Genomic DNA, 20,450 nt, shown 5'->3' on the forward strand with positions numbered 1-20,450 from the left:
GGGGGGAAAAAACACAGAAAAGAAAAAAAAAATTGCTGATTATATAAAAATAGAATAAAATACACTTTGAACTAAAGTTTCAAGTTTGTTTTTGCTTTGAATCAATGCAAAGAGAAAAACATCAGTCCTAAAAAAAAAAAAGCTGACTTTCAGACTTAACTTATGATTGCATACTTTCAAATTATATTAATGTATTCAATTATAAAGCGGGCTTTAATGGCAATAACAAAAGTCAAACAATCTGGGTAATACAATGTAACATTTTTTTAAAAAGATGTTATAGACAGTTCTAGGTTCAAATCCCAACTCTGCAATGGATCTAGGAGTAATGGGGATAACAATACCTACTTAACAGGGCAGTGGTAGGAATAAAATAAGATAAAATTCCAATGCTACAAGAGATTTAGGTACATAATGGGGACACCACCACCCACTTCACAGGGCAGTGGTAAGAATTAAAAAAAATACCTGTTAAATGTCTAGAATTGTACCTGGCAAGGAGCAGGTATGCTTTGAATACTAGCTATAGGACTACTGAGAAGGGACTCTTCCTCTGAGCCTGTTATCTCCAGTTGAAAGAAATGATGAAACCTACTAGACCCGTCTCTTAAAGAGTATTATGGAGATCTAATGAGAACGTAAGTGGAAGACCTGAACTTTGGACAACACACAAAATTATTTGAACTTCATTTTCTTCAAATAAATTGTAAGTCTTAATAGCTATATCTCACACACTCTTTAATATTGATAATTAAAAATTGAAGAGCTAATGTAAAAATGCTTAACTCTAAATATTGGCTAAGTTAAACAAAATTCCATTTACTATCATATTGAAACTGAAAAATGTCACCTCAAATGGCATATAACAAACATATTATGTCAGAACTATTACCGATTTATGACGTAGGAGTCTACCTATCATTCTGTTAGAATGAATTTGAGAATGAGTGTTACAATGTGTATGTGTACGTACTGCTTTTATTAACTGAAGCTGGAGTGTGATGCTCCTTCCCTTCTGCTTCCTCCTGAGTCTATGAAAAGGAAGGAATTAGAAGGTGGAGTCTTAATCACTAGACTGCCAGGGAAGTTCCTTGGTTTTCTTGTTTTCATTTATTTTTTCATTGGCCCAACATTTTTGATACAAACAAAAACAGAGTCTGAAGCCAGATGTGGCCAATACTTTGCAATCTCTGTATTCAAGAAACAATAATTCCATGAGGAAGGGAACCTTGTAGATTCTGCTTACTCCAGCACGTAGCATGGTGTTTTGCACAGTTACTGCTTGAAAAATATTTTTTGAACAGCTAAGAAAACAGAAGAGCTCAGAAGACTAAAGAAAGCACCAAGCGACAAATGAACCAATGGAGAGAGAAAACACCGCAAAGTCAGAGGGCTGGAGTTTCGGTGACTTGGGCACTTAGTTTGCAGCCTGGTGACTCAGCTGAGCTCAAACCTTTTTTTTTAAGTGTACTGACTTCTTTATCCAAGTGGTTCCTATCAGCCAATCAACCAGAAAGCACTAATATATGCAGAGTTCGCCAATAAATAATAATAAGTTGATTAAAACTATGGGTACAGAGTTATTAAGTACTATGCATACACAGGAGAGAGATTTTAAATGTCCACTCCACCAAGATAATAAAGCAAAGTGTGAAACTCACACATACCTGGAGGAAAAAAGAAGGTGAGAACCAGTATTTCTCACAATAACAGTCAGGCAATACTAACAACTCAGAGTTCTTTCTGGATCCCCTTATCCTCTGCTACAAAATGACTAAATATTGCAACTAAATTACTTTTAAAAGAACAAAAAAACCCTGTGAGAAAAACCCTGGAGAAACTAAATCTAAATTCATCTGAAAATTCATGTAATGAAACCTCATGAAAATCAAGAAAGGGCAAATGTAAAATGCTTTCTTCAAAAAATTGTTTTAAGGAGAGGGGAAACACACTGATACTGAAAGAGGTTTCTTTCTTTCTGCTCAAATTTCACCAATCCTTCAGTTGCCCAAGGCAACTTCAGTACCTGAGTGAATCCCATTAGAACAAGGGGAGAAGGCTGCTCTGATGGTGAAAAGTACTACTCAAATAAAGAAGCTAGTGAGTTGGGCTGAGGATAGAACTCTCTCTGCACCCAAGAACAGGGAAACTTTTTCCCTCAGTTTTAAACAAAAAGGGCTAGTGTGCACCAAGCTTATGACCACAAGATTCACAAGAGAAGAGTATCTTGCATTCTATCCTCTTCTATTTGAGAAACAAATAGGTGTGATCTGTATCTGTGCTAACATTATACAACAGAGAAAATTCAGAAACTAAGTACACACAACAATGTGAATGAAGGTGAACCAAGCTAAAAAAAAAAAATGAAACAGACACATCATAAAATCAGAACAAACGAATAAATGGAAGTAAGGGGGATGATGACTTTACAAGTAGAAATTCCTAGAAGCATTAATACTTCAGAGGAAGGGAAATGGGTTAATGCAGAAAACTAAGTCAGTAGTCTAGAATAAATATCATGTAAATAAAAAACAAAAATCATTAACAAAGACATAAGAAACAGAGGATAAATCCAGGAGCTCTTATATTGAAATTACAGGAATCACAGGAAGAGAAAAAGGAACAGAGAAAGAAACAATAATCGAAGAAATACTAGAAGAAAATAATCCCCGAGCTGACTAAAAATCTGCATTTCTAGACTGAAAAGTCTTATAAAGTCTCAATTAGAGATGGGAGTAGAGTGAAAAAACACTTAGATAGATGCATCCTGGGAACAAAAAGAGAATTTTAAACCTTCAAAAAAAAGAAATTAATCTGTAAGCTTCCAAATGGAAAGAACAGACAAATTAAGATGAAAGAACAATGAGACCCAGCAAGACCTCACATCTGTAATACTGGGATTAACAGAAGACCACAATTTTACAAACTTAAAGGGGAAAACAATTAATATATCCTATATTTAGCTAAGATAGTAATCATACATGACAGGAAACAAGAAACATCTGGGAACCCAACAGCTCACTAACTATATCATCCATGAAAGTCTACAGAAATTATTCACAAAAATGCTTTTAATGAAAAAGAAAATTAAAATAAGAAGAAAACCCTCAATATACAAAAAGAGAAAATTAAAGAGTACAAAAAACAGCAGCGAGCAGTGAAATATGTATCAGTAAAATTTAAATAGATAACACTGTGATTGAAACTGCAACATAACAAAGGATTTTTGAAACAGAAGCAAGATCCTACCAGTGCAAATTTATTATGTAATATAGGATGTAAAGTCAAAATTATTTCAAAATAGCCAAGAGTTGGAGATAGAGGGGAAGGTGAGTAGGAGACAGGAAAGTAAGCAAGAATAATATATTAGTGGATGAGCACAAAGAAAACTCCTAGTTTTGATAGAATAAAACAGAAGTATATGTTTAAATATATATATTAAAGTAAGGTAAGCAACAAAGAATGAAAGATTTATAGTGAAAGTTCTGAATTAATTTGGAAGAAAGGGAAGGAACTCAACCAATCCAGAGAAGACTAGGAAGAACCACCAGCTATACTGTAAACATATGTGTGCTGAACGGTACATCATATAATATTTATCTAGCTTCAAAAAATCAACTTATTTACCATGAATTAAAAAAAAAAAAAAGGGAAAGATAGGGAAGCAACTAGAAAAAAATGGAGCACAAGAAAAAACGACATTCCTGATATCACAGGAACACAAGGGGTCAAAAGTGAGAATAAACTGGAAATGAAAATAGCTTTAATAATTACAGAAGATGAAAAAAGCTTTAATAATTCACTATGAAAGACAAAAAAAAGGAGATCCCATCACATACCTATAGTAAAAAATAAAATTCAAGAAAACATCACAGAAACAAAACTAGACCTGACTCTATATACTTAAGGGCATACTGAATCCTAGAAAAAACTAATCATGAAAAATCAATGCTATTTAATATATACTTTACTGTATTTTTGTCATAAAAAGTGGAATTCTTTACGCACCTTGGTAAAAAGAATGTCAACTCTAAGAAAGAGGTGAAATCAGGTTGGTCTTGGACTTCTCCAGAGTAGCACCTTACACTATAAGGCTAGAAGAATGTTTATAATATCCTCAAGTAAAGGAAGCGTAACCCAAAGATTTTATATCCAGTTGAACTGTTACTCAAAAACAACACAGATTAGCAATGTTAAACAAGAAGTCTAGTGAACTGTTTCCCATGACTCTTCTCAAAGGATTTATGTGAGGATAAACCTCAACTAATCAAGACATGCCTGGAAAAGCTTAAGCAGAAGGACAGGCAGTTAGAAGTGAATCTACTTAACTACAAGATTAAAACAAAAGTGGAATTATGACATGCAAATTATATACCTAAAAATTAAAAGTTAATTACTGTCTAATAATTGGGTACAAAAAAGTATCATTTGAAGTTGACAAGGCAAATAACAGAAGTATAAATATATTAATGTAAAGATTAAGATAAAGAGATAAAATTGGGAAATGGAGCTAAGAAAGGAGAATGGAAATATATTTAATTTCATCATTGCTCATAAAAAGAAATTGTCTAAAAATATCTAAAAAATACTATACAATTGTATTTATGAAAGTGATCTCTAAAAAAAGAACAATGGATCTTCCTAAGTAAAAGAAGCAGCATATGAAACAAAGGAAAACTGGCCATTTGGTGGAACATTTTTAAAGAGCCAGAAAAACAGAGTATACAAAATTATAACGACAGAACTAAAACTAGCCTATTAACACATGTAAATGAAATAAACCAACACAATAAAAGGAAAGATTGGATCCTGACTGAAATTAACCCTGCACTGTATACAAGAAGCATATCCAAAACAAAAAGACAAAAGGTGAAAGTAATAGGACAAGAAAACATTTATCAGGCAAATGCAAACTAAAAGAAATAAAGAATTACAACCTTAACATCAGACAAGGTTGAGTATGAGAAAAGCGTGAGGGGAGACAGGCCCATCAGAGCAGTAAAAGGAGAAAGGGCAGAGCAATTACAGTTAGGCGCGGCAGACACAGCACCAGCTTCCCAAGGCATAACAGCACAGGCGAAAACAGAAGTACCAGCAGGAGCGGACTTTAGCTCACCTCAGTCCATGACAAACAGAGTAAGAAAAAAGATGGATATAAAAGGCCTTTCAAACTGAATACAAATACAAAACACTTGCCCCAAATGACTACATATTAAACGAAAAGAAAATCTTAATAAACTAAAACAAACAAACAGTGAAGATAATATCCTCTGATCACAATATAGTAAAACCAGAAAACAAATAACTACAGGGAAAAAGCCCCTAATGTGGGAATTTTAAAACACTCAATAACTTTTGATCAAAGAAGGTATTCACCCAAAATACAGAGCATTTGAACAAATTTTTAAAAATAACAACTTCTGCAATATCTCATATACTAGCAAATACACTCCAGCATTAAAGTACTAGAAGTATTATCAGAAATAGAAATGTATAAGAAATACTGATCTTTACAGCACTGGACTTCACTTTCACCACACATCCACAACTGAGCATCACTTCCACTTTGGCCTCGTCTCTTCATTCTTTCTGGAGGTATTTCTCCACTTTTTCCCCAATAACACACTGGACATCTACTGACCTGGTGGACTCATCTTCCAGTGTCAAATCTTTTTGCCTTTCCATACTGTTTATGGGGTTCTTGAGGCAAGAATACTGACGTGGTTTGCCATTCCCTACTCCAGGGGACCACATTTTGTCAGAACTCTCCACCATGACCTGTGCATCCTAGGTGGCCCTGCATGCTATGGCTCATAGTTTCACTGAGTTACACAAGACTGCGATCCATGTGATCATTTTGTCGAGCTTTCTGTGACTGTGCATAGGACCCTGCAATACTAGGTCCATGAATCAAGGTAAATTGGATGTGGTCAAGCAGAGGATGGAAAGAGTGAACATCGACACTTCAGGAATCCATGAATTAAAATGGACAGGAATGGGCAAATTTAATTTAGATGACCATTATATCTACTATTGTGAGTAAAAATCATATGGAAGAAATGGAGTAGCTTTCAGTAAAAAAAAAAAAAAAAGACAGAGTACAAAATACAGTCCTTGAGTGAAATCTCAAAAACAACAGAATGATCTCAGCTCATTTCCAAAACAAACTTTTCAACATCATAGTAATCCAAGTCTATGCCCCAACCACTAATGCCGGAAAAGCTGAAGCAGAACAGTTCTATGAAGACCTACAAGAACTTTTAGAACTAACACCAAAAAAGAAGATGTCCTTTTCATCATAGTGGATTGGAATGCAAAAGTAGGAAGTCAAGAGATACATGGAGTTAACAGGCACGTTTGGCCTTGAAGTACAAAATGAAGATGAGCAAAGTCTAACAGAGTTTTGCCAAGCAATGCACTGGTCATAGTGAACATCATCTAACAACACAAGAGACAGCTCTAAACATGGACATCAGATGGTCAATATGGAAATTAGATTGATGGAGAAGCTCCATACAGTCAGCAAAAACAAAACCTGGAGCTGACTGTGGCTCAGATCATGAGTTCCTTATTGCCAAATTCAGACTCAAATTGAAAGAAAGCAAGGAAAACCACTAAACCATTCAGGTATGACCTAAACCTAATCCCTTATGATTAAACAGTGAAAGTGACAAGTAGATTTAAGGGATCAGGTCTGAGTGCGTGAAGAACTATGGATGAAAGTTCATAATACTATACAGGAGGCAGTGACCAAAACTATCCTTAAGAAAAAGAAATACAGGAAGGCAAAGTGGTCGTCTGAGGGAGCTTTACAAATAGATGAGAAAAGAACATATTGAGAGAAAGGGAAAGGAGAAATGGGAAGATATACCCAACTGAGTGCAGTCTCAAACAAAGTAAAGAGAGATAAGAAAGCCTTCCTAGGTGAACAATGCAAAGAAATAGAGAAAAATAATAGAATTAGAAAGACTAAAGAAAACTGGAGATACCAAGGGAACATTTCATGCAAAGATGGGCACAATAAAGGACAGAAATGGCAAGGACCTAACAGAAGCAGAAGATATTAAGAAGAGGCAGAAAGAATACACAGAAGAACTATAGAAAAAAGTTAGGATTTTTATAGTTTACCCACACCCAGATAATCACAATGGTATGGTCACTCACCTTAAGTCAGATATCCTGGAGTGTGAAGTCAAGTGGGCCTTAGGAAGCATTACTACAAACAAACCTAGTAGAAGTGATGGAATTCCAGCTGAGCTATTTCAAATCCTAAAAGATTTAGCTGTTAAAAGTGCTGCACTCAATATGTCAGCAAATTTAGAAAACTCAGCAGTGGTCACAGGACTGGAAAAGGTCAGTTTTCATTCCAATCCCAAAGAAAGGCAATGCCAAAGAATGTTCCAACTACCATACAATAAAGCTCATTTCACATGCTAGCAAGGTTATGTTCAAAATCCTTCAAGCTAGGTTTCAGCATTACGTGAACCAAGAACTTCCAGATGTACAAGTTGGATTTACAAAAGGCAGAGGAACCAGAGATCAAATTGTCAACATCTGTTGTATCACAGAAAAAGCAAGGGAATGCCAAAAAAGACCAACTTCTGCTTCACTGACTATGTTAAAGCCTTTGACTCTGTGTATCACAACAAACTGTGGAAAATTCTTCAAGAGATGGGAATACTAGACCACATTTTTACCTGCCTCCTGAGAAACCTGTATACAGGTCAAGAAGCATCAGTTAGAACCAGACATGGAACAATGGACTGGTTCAAAATTAGGAAAGGAGTACGTGAAGGCTGTATACTATCACCCTGCATATTTAACTTATATGCAGAGTACATCATGAGAAATCCTGGGCTGGATGAAATACAAACTGGAATCAAGATTACCAGGAGAAATACCAATAACCTCAGATATGCAGATGATACCACTCTAATGGCAGAAAGTGAGGAAGAACTAAAGAGTCTCTTGATGAAGGTGAAAAGGGAGACGGGAAAAGCTAGCTTAAAATGCAACATTCAAAAAAAGAAGATCAAGGCATCCAGTCTCATCACTTCCTGGCACATAGTGGGGAAAAGTGGAAACAGTGACAGATTTTATTTTCTAGGGCTCCAAAATCACTGTCAAGGGTGTACTTTAGCCATGAAAGTAACAGATGCCTACTCCTTGGAAGAAAAACTATGACAAACCTAGACAGCATATTACAAAGCACAGACATTACTTTGCTGACAAAAAGTACACAGTCAAAGCTATGGTTTTTCCAGTAGTCATGTACAGATGTGAGAGTTGGACCATAAGGAAGAATGAAGAATTAATGCTTTCAAATTGTGGTGTTGGATAAGACTCTTGAGAGACCCTTGGACAGCAAGAAGTTCAAACCAGTCAATCCTAAAAGAAATCAACCCTGAATATTCATTGGAAGGACTGATATTGAACCTGTAATACTATGGCCACCTGATACGAAGAGCCACCTCAAGAAAAGACCCTGATTCTGGGAAAGATTGAGGGCAGGAGGAGAAGGGGGCTACAGAGAATGAGATGGTTGGATGGCATCACCGACTCAATGGACAGGAATTTAAGAAAACTCCTGGAGACACTGAAGGACAGGGAAGCCTGGTGTGTTGTATAGTTCATGGAGTCACAAAGAGTTGGACATGACTCTGACTGAACAATAAAAATAAGGTAGAAATCTAAGACCCTGCATGGTTTCTGGTAAGCCTAAGTCAAATAACGTTAGAGAAAGCAGAATAGAGAGAAGTATGCTTTACAACATAAAAAGATTCAACGGAAAAGGAAAATAAGTCATAATATTTGTGTAAACAACATACTATGAAATACATAAAGCCAGAAAAAGATTGCTGCAAGGCAACTATCACCAAAAAGAACTTATAACAGTGTAAGAAAAAAATTAATGAAGCTATGGCCACAGAGGGGACACTAATAAACTCTTTCCAAATCTGTCAGACTATGTAAACTAAACATAGGCAAGAATACAGAATATTTCAATAATACAACCAAACTCAGTTTACTGGAAGTATATGCATACATATGTTTTTAAAAGAATAATATAAGTAAATTTTTTACTCTACAGAGAACATATATGCTTCTCTTATATTCATGATTTACAGAGATCAATGATGTATGTGATCACATGATTATTAAAAACATAGTTATTATGGGCAGCATTATCTAATAACAAGATCAGAATGACTTCCCATACACATACTCCTCCTGTCATAAAAAAAAATTATCTTCAAACTGAAGAAGCATTTTCTTCTCAGATACATATTAAAACCTCAGATATAACTGAAGCCTCTTGTAAGAAAAATATTTCTAAAATACTTTTACTAAAATTAAAAAACTGAAAAGAAAGTAGCTTTATCCAGTCCATAGTACTTATTATTAGCTTTATTTACAACTCTAAAGAAGCTTTTTTGAAAATACAAACTAAATATAAGCTCTTTCAACTAGCCCAAGGTTCAAAAGTACAAAAATATACAACATTAGAATGAAAAGGCCAATATAACAAAAATATATTAAAAATTATAATATTTGTAAGAAGATATATGCAATGCAATGCTGTGGCAATTAATTAGGAAATTCAGAAGAAAAATATTTTCTAACAAAATACAAATTCCTATAATTGACTAAGGACGTCAAAGATCATGAATATACTAATAATCAGGGAAGTTATAAGGACTGTCAAAGATTTTAAAAAGGGGAGGGCTATATGGTTCTACAGTCAAATTACATCTGATATGAAAATAATAGTCCTTCCAGGGTTTTTCAAATTATTCCAGAGCAAAGATGGAAAGCTTTCCCACTCATTTTATTAGCATAATCTTTAATTAGCACAAACTTGGTAACATTGCTTTACAAGAATTATCTATGATCAAACAGTTACATCCAGTTAATATTAGAAATCAACACAATTCAATTGAAACATTATAAAATCTACCAATGTAATTTACCAACAAATGAACAAAGCATTTAATAAAATTAGGCTGCTTTTTGCCTTTAGTAAAAGAGAATGAAATGAGAATGACATGTATACAATAAAGATGACTAACCATAACTCTTAGCCAGCATCTGTGAAAACAGTGAAACAATAAAGACACACAAGACAGGCATGTCCACTGCCACCATTATCATCAACATCATTTTAAAGCTTCAAACTAATGCAGGAAGACAAAGAAACAACAAATGTGCATAAATGCTTGAAAATAGTATCTTCATTTGCAGATATGTCATAAGTCTAGAAAACCCAAAGACTTGCCTAAAATCTAGCTTCTCTTTATAACTAGCAAAACCAATTTGATATTCAAATAGTATGCAAATCTCATCCATAACAGCAGCAAAACTGTAAAATACTAGGCAAAAATTTAGTAAGTTTAACACTGAAGTATAGGTTCTCAGTGAATCAAATGTAGAAACAAAGCATGTTCTTTAATGGGTAAACTGACAATCTTAAAAAAAAAAGCACTAAGGAAGACAGTGAACATTTCCTAGGTAAGATTTAATAAAGTATAAAACATGTAGAGTCCAGTTCAGTCTTATGTTAGTGACTATTCTATAGTCACTCATCTGTATCTGTATTCTGTATGTAATAATAAAATGTCTGAAAATAGAAAGTAAGACTTCACAATAGGAGTCCCTCACTATGAGAATGTCACCATATGAAACCTAACAAAATTAACTCATGTTTTCCCTAAGGAAGAGAAAATTATTAAGATTTTTGTTGCTGGGGCTTACAATAGTAGCTCTCATCCACCTAAAAACCCCTTTCATCCACTACTGTAATGATAATAATAAACTAAGATTAGGTATTTCAAATTATATATGTGCCATTATACATTTTAGTGTGTCTTGGGGATACTTAAAATCAGAGAGCACATATAGACCACTAAAAGTTTTTGGAAAAATATTTTTCAAATAACCACAAATGAAAATGTTAAAAATCTTCAAAAAAATTTTTTTAAAGAAATGTATGGTCTGTCTCTTAGAATTAATATCCAAGTTAAACTTCTACTTTTCTCTATTAATTTACTGATTGACTGGTGGAACCAGATATATTTTACACTTTGAGTTATAATCCAATACCATGCTACAGGGCTTCCCTGGTGGATCAGTCGAAGAATCCACCTACAATGCAGGAAACCCAAGTTCAATCCCTGGGTTGAGAAGATCCCCTGGAGAAGGAAATGGCAACCCACTCCAGTACTACTGCCTGGAAAAATCCATGGACACAAGACCCTGGCGGGCTATAGTCCATGAGTTCACAAGAACATGACTTAATGACTAAACCACCATCTCCACGCTGTACTAAATCTGTTGCTCAAATTGTTTACTGGGAGCTCATTCAGGTTTGCTCCTCTTGTGTCCTTCATCTTTCCTGATTTTTCAGCGCTTCCTTTCATTCAAATAATACAGTATCTCCAGGTTTTTCTTTCTCTGCTCCCGTCCTGGAATCAGACATTTCTCCAAGGAATCCTGTTTTCTTTTTACATGAGGATGGCGTTTAGAAACCAAAATTTGGGTACTGGGTGTCAAAGATTTTTCGGCTGTACAAAGATCTCTCACACCAAAAAGCATTACAAGGAAGTCTAAGAACTGAATACCAAGAAGTACAGATTAACGTGATTAAGATAAAAAGAATCCTAAGTAACAATAACCCATGAGGTACTGAGAGGTCAAGAAGCCTGGAGATCCCAAAGTCTATCTAGCAAAAAATAGAAGAAATCAAGCAAATCACAAATATCATAAATATTTAGATACCAAAGGAGTGAGACTATCTAGAATATTTTTATTATTTTGTCACCTTAAAATATTCAATGATCCAATCCCTTACTTATTTTGGAAAAATCCAAAAAAAATTCACAATTTTCACATTTTGCAAAGATCAACAACGTTGAGGGCAGCTAGGTACTCTTACAATCTTTTTACTCCAATTTGAGCCCTCCAGCACCAATCCTCAAGTCACCCATGGCTCCTCCTTCCCAATTTCTAGCAATTACTGAACTTAATTCATTCTTTCTTCATCTCTTTCTCTACCTAACAATCATCTGAACATTTCCTACATGAAATACCATACCATTATTCCAACTGGTCTTTAAAGAAATTATTTTCCTTACAAATATTTTTGCACATGAATACAAATAATTACACATAATTTATTTTAAAACTTCATTATTCAGCCCTAATTTATCTTTTCACCTACAATTCTTATCATTCTCTGTTGCCCCAAACTATACCTACTTAGTTGTTATTTATAAGTACATCCTCCATTTCTCTCCAAATCTTATTAATAACAGACTAATTTATATACATATACAATAATCTTGAAAAGGCAAAACTGTTGATAGACATGAGCTGATCTGTATCTTTGCTCCAATATAGAAGAAACATAAAAATGAGACAAATTTAGAAATGCATTGTATAAATTTGCATTAAAATTTGTTTAAAATGAGTTTGCCAATACTACATTCTAACCAAAGTAAGAACTGTGACCAGAGGGAAAAAACCTTCCCTCTGAGGACAGTTCTATAGGTTTACTTGGTTTTCTTGTACTCCAAAAAAAGTCTTTTCATTGTCTCTGTTCTGTTTCTTCAGGTTTCTTATGATTCAGGAAAGCTTACCTTGAATGTTGGATTAATTATTTTTTAAAAATAAACACTATAAAAGTGATATGATAAGAACACAAAAAAAGGCAAGACAATGATTTATAAAATCATGAAACAAAATAAGAATCTATAAATAAAAAAAAGATGTAATTTTCCTTCTCAAATTTTATTGAAGAAATCAGAAACAGAAATCTGAAACCTACTTTATGCTTTAGAGATCTACAGAACTGCCTTCTCACTGAAATATGTATTTTAATTTCAACTTCTATTCTACATATCTTCTTTTATAATAGGCCAGAAGGAAAAAAGGTAACAGAAACACACACCCGTTTATAGTTAGTTTTTTACAATATTTTATTTCTGTACTGAATATGAAAGGATTTATGCTTCCTCAAAGAGTAAGCAAACTGCCTATCATCAAATTTAGACCTCAGATTTCAGCTATGCAGGCCACCATATTCCTTATAGAAAGCAGGAAAAGTATTTTGCACTGAATTGCAGTTGTAAACTTATCACATCAAGTGAGAACAGGTAGTGCTCTAATTATCCTCTCATCTCCTTGCTTCTCCATATATTATAGGAACTTTTATTGTCATGCGATAATAGTTAGACATCTTTTAGACAACTTTTAGACATCTCATTTGGAATTAACTTACTATGAGCTTTTAAAATATCAAAAGAAATTTATATTTGTCAACACATTAAATATGGTATCCACTATATCTTTACCTCTTAAAGTCAAAGGTAATATTTCTTTGTAATAACAACAGGTCTTGTGTACTTAACACTCACTAAAAAACCTACAAAAAAGTATGTATGATTTTCACAGTAACTCTATGAAGACAGGTGCTATTTCCAGTCCTAAGTTTACAGGAGAGAAAATTAAAACCAAGATTACACACTGGAATTGAGTAATAAAGCAGAGATCTGAACTCAGCAAGCTGAACTTAAAGATTACACTTTGTATTAAGTATCGTTGTTCTTTATAACATTTTAATTGCAAACTGGTACTGGTTTTGTGCAGCTACATGCTAAAAGAAAGGCAATAAAACTGAATTCAGTGCCACATAAAATAGGTATACAATTTTGGTAACTGGATAAGACTGTTTCTTGTATGACCATTTCTGATCCATCATCTTATTTATAAAGCAAATACATGTTAAATTTTAAAGTTACTACACAAAACAAGAAGCATTTTCAAATTCTTTTCCCGTTTAGGCTGTTACATAAGATTGAGCAGAGGAACTCTTCATTTGCCAGGATGTCTCCTCAGTTCTAGGAAAAGGAGGAGGGCTCTAAATCACAAAAGAGTACAAGAGAAGGAGATGGCACTAACTTACACCTGTGTAACAAATCTCGTTTATCATGATTTTCCTGGTAATCCTCCACAACTGGCCTCCCCATCCTCACTTTCTTCTTTGTCTGCAGCTGAAGATGTTATTAAGCCCACATTATAAGCCACCCTGGAGTTTTCATTTTCTCAGGAATACTTTCTATGAACCCAGGAGGTATACATGTTAATAAACTTTTGTTTTCCTCTTATTTATCTGTCTTTTATTACCAAGGTCTCAGTCAAGAACTCAGAAGGGTAAGGGAATCATTTTTTCCTTCCCCTACAGGTCTTTGCCTTAGAATTCCCACAGCCTGTGAGGGGAGAGTACATTACCAATCTGCTACCTCTATCTAACCTAAACCAGTCAATCACAGTTCTTCCTTCTTTTCACTCATAGTTGGCCACCGTCCACATTTTAAAAATTCAAGAATCATACATGTTTATAAAGAAGCTGTTTTCGCTTCTTGTGAATTTCTATAGATACCCATATATATTTAACAATTTAAAAATTCTCAGGCCTACCTACCTTACAGTAGGTACCTCTCCTTAAAAGTGGCTGAAACTTTATTTTACTTTTTCCATTAAGTTTACTAATGTCTAAACTGGAATAATGTCATATATTTAAAATCTGAATTCTTGGATCAAGGTATCCCCAAACAGAAGGTTATATACTGTTCTGTAAGCCACCAAATAAGTGATCTATTAGAACACTTTAATGACCTGGGCACAGCTCAACCAGGAAATTAAAAACTGCCAAATATCAACAAGTAAGAAGGCTATATCCAAATATACTGCACAAAAAATAAACAGAATACTAAGATTATGTGCAAATATATTATATGGTAAAAGGAAATACACTTGTCTTTTAAAATTCAAGGCAGGAGTTTTAACATTTAAGGATATTCATTTTAAAAACACTTGTAATAAACATAATAATTATGGAGGAGAATTATAAGTATGAGGAACAAGCCCAATCAATTTTATCTCAAATTTTGAACCTTTTAAGTAACTAAATTTCAATTAGATTATGCAAAGTAGCCAACTCAATTTCCTAATGCAGAAAGGTTTATATATATTCAACAGGTACATATACTATTCAAAGAAAATGCTAAAAGCTATTTTTATTCACTGGAAAATGGGGGAAAGTGCTCAATTACTACTATAATAGTGGGGCTGAAGCACCACCTTATCAAAAGAGACATTCCTAAATCACTTTGCAAAAAAGCTACTCAAAATAACATGTTCATTTCAATATTAAATTGTACTCCTACAAGTTTCTATAATCTGAGGAGAAATCTCAGATTACTGACTAAGTGTTACCACACTGATGAACCTTTGGTTGATCCTAGGCTGTAGGATCCATCTGTTTTATTTTCTGGTATATCCCAAGTTTCTAACACTATATGCCTCATAGGTGACAGGTACTCAAAAAACATTTGATAATCAATGAGTCAGTCTTTCAACTGGCTTCACTGTTTACTGGTACTCTTCTTACTCACTCTATTTCAAACCAAATTTTACATTTGAAAAATCTAAAATTTCTCCACGGATTTTGAAGTCTCTTTTTATCAATAAAATTTTGAAAAAAGTTCTCCTTTTTCCTTTATTTCACTCTATTCATCTGAAGTCACAAATGAACTACTCTTTTTTTTCCCCAAGTCTACTTCAAAATGTACTAAGACTACACTGAAAACTTCTCCTATGATTTTGAATATCTGGAGATTGTGGTCAGGTAAGAATGGCACGGCCAAAGTACCAGACCTAATCAGGGTATCAGTTAACTCAGGGCTCAGAGACAGTCCCTCCTGGCCTTTTAACTTCTACCTGAAACATGAAAATCATAATACATTTTATGAAATCTAATTACAATGATAATTTAAAGCATCATTTTAAAGCACTGGACTTACCATTATAGGTTATTCTTGGCTTTGTTAAACACATCACAAGATGCAAATCCATTTCATCTGAGGGTACAAATTTTGAGCATACAGGGCACTTAAATCCTAAAAAATAAAATAAATCCATGTTACTTAACAATTTTAAATATCCAGCCTTGCCTTTTAAAAAAGGAAGAAAAAGCATTTCAAACTTCAGTATTACGCGCACATTAATACACTACCTACACGCAACTTAAGTTGGGAAAAGAGTTTGTGACTATAGTATCTGACTTAAATCAGTTTATGAACACCATCCAATTTCAATGAAGAGAATCTGATTCACTACAAAACTCTCATATCCTTTCTAATGTGTGGGTCCAATCATTTTCATTTCTTATTTTTTCATTAATCTGAACTTACAATTTTGTTGTAATAGCTTTGTATTCTGACCATCTTTCCTGACAGTACCTTTTCCAGCTCGGTACAGGACAATGAGTTGCAAGATTTTATAGTTAGATAGTACCTTACAAACTATTCTATTCCACTGACCATTTAAAAATGTATCTGTTGAAGAAAGTGAAGCCTTTCATGGAACAGCAAAATCAGGTCTAGAATCTAAGGCTCCTGACTCCTACTATATTGGACTTATTGCCATACCACAAGTCACAAGAAAACAGCACCAAATGGCAGATTTCTTAGTCAATTTTGACATAAACATTAGTCTCCTACAATATTCAATTTGTACTAAGTACTTGCCAGAAGTACTCTATTAAAAATAAACTGGCAGACAGAAGGAGGGAATATGTTATGAATTCAGCTCTATCCTGCTCCCTCACTTACCAAGGGTAACTGTTCATCCATGGGTCCTTGCTGTTTCCCTGCAGACCTACTTACTGCTCTCTCCTCCAACATCCCCAACCTGCACAAGCAGTGAACTGATAAAGTCCATTTATAGCCTGGTGAGGAACAACTAATCAGAAGTGGCACAAAAAGATGGCCTGAGCCAATTCGTTTTCCTTGAAAATATGACTAAGAAACAGCAAGAGGGTCAGGGGTCAGCTGTAGACGGCTAAAGCAAAAGGGCACATGAAGTTAAGAGACTGTGGTGGGGCATCTATCCTGGGTCATGTGTAGGCTGAACTTAGAGGAGAAAAACTATCAGCAGGCACAGGAAAACAGCTCACATGGAGATCTTAGAGCAGATGTGCAGACAGGAGCAAAGTGCTGTGAGAAAGAAGTAAGGGTGGTGGGAAAGAAAAAGAGTCCCTCAACGCTGACCCAGATTGTGGGAGCTTTCTACTTCTAGTATATGTATGCTCTTATAGACACTCTCCTCCTTTCGTCTTGATGTGAAACCCACTGCAACTCAAGTTAGAGTAGAGTCATACCTCATGCAGAGCTCTGTTGAAGAGGAAAAGGCTTTGGCATCCGTACTTAATCCACGTACTCAACTTCCTAAATGGAATATGTGTTTCTGAGCAGTTTTTCACAATGTATTAAATGCATTTTAAAAGAAAGGAATAAAGGTATTTTAATTCCCATTTCTTAAAAACCACCAAAAAAGAAAAAGAGGATCAATCTAAAATTAAACTACAAAAATAGCTACAATCCTCAAACAATTCTGACACAAATACTAGCTACTGCATCAATGTGGCAAAACATGCATCAAATGGGGAGAATATAAAGAGAAGCTCAAGCAGCACTCCTATTTCCAGGACCATTAGCAATCTTTTTCTTAGAATTGCAAAAACATCCTTCCCTTGAAATTAAACAGGACATTAAAAAAATTTTTTTTAACTACTTAATTTTCTAACTGCTGATCAAAATCATATGCATACTGGCACATGAACTCTAAATTACCAAACAGAAGTGCACAACCATGAACCTCTGAGAGCCACCCAACTGCCCACACAGTAGAGCCTAAGGGAAGAAACTCCATGTACCAAGAACCACTGTATTTCTAGTTAAATACAATAAATTGATGTGTTTCTTTCTCCTTCACCTAAAACCCACTAAATCGAGAATAAATGTAAAAATAAGGTAAGGAACTTGAAAGGAGACAGCAGTAGATGAACAGATGGGCGGAATTGACAGGACTGAGGAAAGACATACTAAGTGTCTGCAGAAGCCAATTCTCACTACATAATCCTCAAAAAACTCAAGAACCTATACTTCCAACAACTTTCCATGCCAGCGATGAGGTTAACCATGAAGAAATTCCCAAGTCTCCAACCCATGACATGTAGCCAAGCCAACTACAGCTGTGCAATGAGAGCAGAAGAATAAGAGTTCACCACAGGAGGGAAATGGAGAAGCCAATGGCCCCCCACTCCAGTGCTCTCGCCTGGACAATCCCATGGACGGAGGAGCCTGGTGGGCTGCAGTCCATGGGGTTGCTACAAGTAGGACACGACTGAGCGACTTCACTTTCACTTTCACACACTGGAGAAGGAAATGGCAACCCACTCCAGTGTTCTTGCCTGGAGAATCTCAGGGACCCGGGGCGGGGGGGAGTGGTGCGCGGCTGGTGGGCTGCCGTCTGTGGGGTCGCACAGAGTCGGACACGACTTAAGCGACTTAGCAGCAGCAGCATGGGAGGAAAAAAGGCCCAAAACAGATCTGCTTGAGGATACCAGGTACAGCAAGGAGAAGGAAAGAAAACAAGGGAATGAATAAATAAATATCTATGTACAGAAAAGTGCCCTTCCTACCAATCTCCTTTTCTCTATCCCTACCAAAAAAATTGGTAGCTTCTTCTCTTAGATCAGGAATTCCACAGAATGAAACATCAAGATCCTTGTCTGTTGATAAGGTCAAGTCTTACATATAAAGCTTCCAAACAGCTTTTCAGGTTTTCTTCTCATAAACATAATGGAATAAAAAAAAAAAGAAGAAACTGCACAGTTAAAACACAGCAGAAACAATTTCAAAAGGCTAATGAAATATTTACAACCGTTATCACAAAAGGACAATATCCTTAATATACAAAGAACTCTTTAAAAATGAGGAAAACCAAACACCTGTTAGAAAAATGGGCAAAAATTTTAAACAGACATCTCACCAAAAAGAAAGATAAGCAACCAACCCTTAAACAAATGAAAAACAGTGTCAGAATGTAAGAAGCACTTTCCTCTCAAGAAGTTCTGCTTATTTCTTTACTCTCATTTTACTGGACTGAGGAGGGAGGAGAGAAATATGTGTTTAATTCACTGTTTTTTAATTAAAAATCCAGGTGTTCTTTGTACATACTGTTTTCTCTCCTTGGGCTTTATATCTCTATACTAAAATATCATTACCCAACGCAAAAGACTGGCACTCATTCTTGGACAGGCTGTGGAGAAACAGGTATTTTCATACATTGCCAGTAGGAGTACTAAACTGTACAACCTCTACAGAGGGTAATTTCAGAATAACTAGATTACATGTGTATTGACTATGCATGTAATCTACTAATCCTGCAATCCCATTTCCAGGATCTCTCCCTGAGGGTATACCAGTCAAAATACCAAAAAACACAAGCAGGGACAAAAGACCATGGGAAGATGGCAAAGTAGAATGCATTCAGGAAATCTACCTCCCCACCTAGACAAAACTGAATGGGTGGAATTTGTTTGAAGGAACCATTTTGGAAGTCTGCAATCTACTGAAGGCTTGCAGCTTCCAGGGGAAGGAAGGCTTGGACAATACACTGTGGTTAATTTCAGCTCTTAGCACTGAGGCAGTTATTACCCTTCCCCCCCATTCCCAGCCACATGGCAGGCAGTGGTGCACTTGTTCCTGGCAATATCTGATTTCCAGAGTTACCACATTAGATTTAAATGTTCAGTTTCCAGGGAGAAAAAGAAAAAAAAAAAAAAAAACTTATACAAATGAACAGGAAACGTATGGCCCATTCGAAGGGGAAAAAAAAAATCAGCAGAAACTGTCCCTGAAAAAGACCTGATGGCAGATATACTAGGAAAAAAACCTTTAAAATGCCTGTCTTAGAGATGCTCGATAAAGAAAGGTGTGCAGAAACGTAAGAAAATGACAAATGAGCAAAATATCAATAGAGAACAAATAAAAACCAACAAAAAATTCTGGAGCTGATAAGTATAATGTCCGTGTTAGCGGCTCAGTCATGTCTAATTCTTTGAGATCCCATACTGTATGTAGCCTACTAAGCTCCTCTGTCCATAGGATTCTCCAGGCAAGAATACTGGAGTGAGTTGTCATTTCCTTCTCCAAGGGACCGTCCCAACTCAGGTCTTCCGCAGGCAAGACCTTCCTTCTTTGCAGGCAAATTCTTTACCATCTAAGCCACCAGGACTGAAAAGTGTAATAACTGAAATGAAAAACTTGCTAGAGGAATTCAAAGGCAGATTTGAACAAGAAGATGAAAGAAAACAGTGAGTGTGAGGATAGGACAATGAAGTTATCATGTCTTAGGAGCAGAAAGTAAAAAAGACTGAAAAAGTGGACAGGGTATGAGACCTGTGAGACACCGACAAGCAGACCAAAACATACATTTGGGAGTCCTAAAAGGAGAGAGAAGGGAGTACAGAAAAACACTTGAATAATGGCTGAAATCTTCCCAAATGTGATGAAAGACACGAACATAAACATGTGAGACACTCAATA

General features: G+C 35.3%; 1 protein-coding gene across 1 annotated transcript in view; it reads right to left on the reverse strand.

The window, feature by feature from the left end:
• The window catches only part of ZNRF2 (zinc and ring finger 2), an 84,411-nt gene that overhangs the window by 18,043 nt on the left and 45,918 nt on the right, over window positions 1-20,450 (reverse strand). The window contains exon 2 of the mRNA XM_065938457.1: window positions 15,861-15,956. Coding sequence (XP_065794529.1) covers window positions 15,861-15,956 — 96 coding nt within the window. The remainder of the gene's footprint in view (window positions 1-15,860; window positions 15,957-20,450) is intronic.

The sequence above is a fragment of the Muntiacus reevesi genome, chromosome 6 (genome assembly GCF_963930625.1).
Source record: "Muntiacus reevesi chromosome 6, mMunRee1.1, whole genome shotgun sequence".
NCBI lineage: Eukaryota > Metazoa > Chordata > Mammalia > Artiodactyla > Cervidae > Muntiacus > Muntiacus reevesi.